The sequence below is a fragment of the Pongo abelii genome, chromosome 19, assembly GCF_028885655.2.
Source record: "Pongo abelii isolate AG06213 chromosome 19, NHGRI_mPonAbe1-v2.0_pri, whole genome shotgun sequence".
Classification (NCBI taxonomy): Eukaryota; Metazoa; Chordata; class Mammalia; order Primates; family Hominidae; genus Pongo; species Pongo abelii.
In genome coordinates, this window is record NC_072004.2 from 71,273,079 (window position 1) to 71,274,528 (window position 1,450).

The 1,450-nt window shown below is 42.1% G+C and overlaps 1 protein-coding gene across 1 annotated transcript; it reads right to left on the reverse strand.

Annotated features, from left to right (window-relative positions):
* Positions 1 to 299: 299 nt before the first annotated feature.
* On the reverse strand, positions 300 to 1,156 carry LOC100459475 (keratin-associated protein 3-2). Its single transcript, XM_002827585.4, has one exon. The coding sequence runs from the start codon at positions 964 to 966 to the stop codon at positions 670 to 672; it is 297 nt and encodes a 98-aa protein (XP_002827631.1). The 5' UTR covers positions 967 to 1,156; the 3' UTR covers positions 300 to 669.
* Between the last annotated feature and the right edge of the window lie 294 nt (positions 1,157 to 1,450).

A 1,450-nucleotide genomic window follows, 5' to 3' on the forward strand; every position in this document is an offset into this window, starting at 1 on the left:
TTGTCATATTTGGTGTTTGGGTAATGTTCAGTATTTCTCAACCTGTCTGAAACCATTTTTTGGGAGGACAAGTCAGGAAAAGTCTACTTTCAAATATGCCGATGTACTAGACCATCTTATATGCAAGAATGTTTAATTTTCTTAAAACAGCAAGAACAACAAAATTAAGAAATTTTTGTCCATACTGCCACCATTTTCAGTTTCACTAATGTTCCCAGTTTTTCTTTAAATGCCAATGTTCAGAGTTAAGAAACACATTTAATGAATGAACAGAAATAAACAGAAGTAATTGTAGACATTTGTGCTATGCCAGAGATGTAAAATTTATTAGGATAATCATGAAGAACTTCCTTAATTTCCAGAAAGATACCACCCAAGACTGAAAACAGAATTCCCAAAGCACCCACAGAAAGAGACACTTTAATATGAAGGAATCGAACAGCTTCAGGAAGCTGTAGGCATCCACCGACTCAAACTGCAGTTGGTTATAGCTGAATGGGCATTCAAAGTTTCCTGGTCTCTTTTTTTTGCAGGGGGTGGTTGTGATAGTACCATCCTTGTTCCAATTTCTAAGGCAGAGTACATTAGTTGTAGGTACTGAGATAGGTGAACGCTAAAGCTTCTATGTTGACTTTTTCAGTCTCAGGCACTGAGCAAAGTAGCCATCCATTAGCAGCCTTTTGGGAGGCAGGGCTCACAGCAGGGCTGAGTGAAGGTGGTGAGGTTGAGGGTCTCCAGACCTGGAGTTGGCTGGCAGGAGTTGAGCAGGAAGCAGGTGGGCACACAGGGCTGAGGAATGTGGCAGGGTGGGGGACAGTTGTCACAGCAGGTGGGCTCCAGTAACCAAACTGTGTGTGGGCAGGTGCTGGGCAGGCAGACTCCACAGCGGCAGGATTTGTCAAAGGAGCAGATGGTGGTGGCAGGCCCGGTGGGGACACTGCAGCTGTGAGAGGCACAGCAATCCATGGCTATCGGAGTCTGTGGTATTTATGGGTTTGATTGAAAAGACGGATAAGGCTTCTGAGGTGTGAATATCTCTCCTTTCTATGGGGCTCTTATATACCCTCTCCACTGGGAGTTGGTCCAGCCAAGAGGCTTCTTTCCTGGTTCTTGTTTATTTAGTGTACCCATTATTCTTTAATTTGTTTGACATTTAGACTCTGTAAAGAGTCCCCATTTTCCTAATTAACTTTTATTTGAGTTCATTGCTAAATCTGAACTGATTACCCTTGCTATTTGTCACTGAAACACAAGCTTTATGAGGTATCACCAAAGCCTTCGGTTATTATATTTTCAACACCAGCCCTGCTGGGGAATATTGCATGACAGTGAGTCTGTAATATGTGGGCCTGCTCTCCAGTGCTGCTTTATTTTTAATCTGTCACTTTATCTCTACCAATTTGTCTGATAAAGTATTCTTGTTTTAAAGAGTTGAACTTAATTTTACTTT

Coding starts and splice junctions, on each gene's coding strand:
- LOC100459475 (XM_002827585.4), bottom strand. CDS start 966: ATGGATTGCTGTGCCTCTCACAGCTGCAGTGTCCCCACCGGGCCTGCC.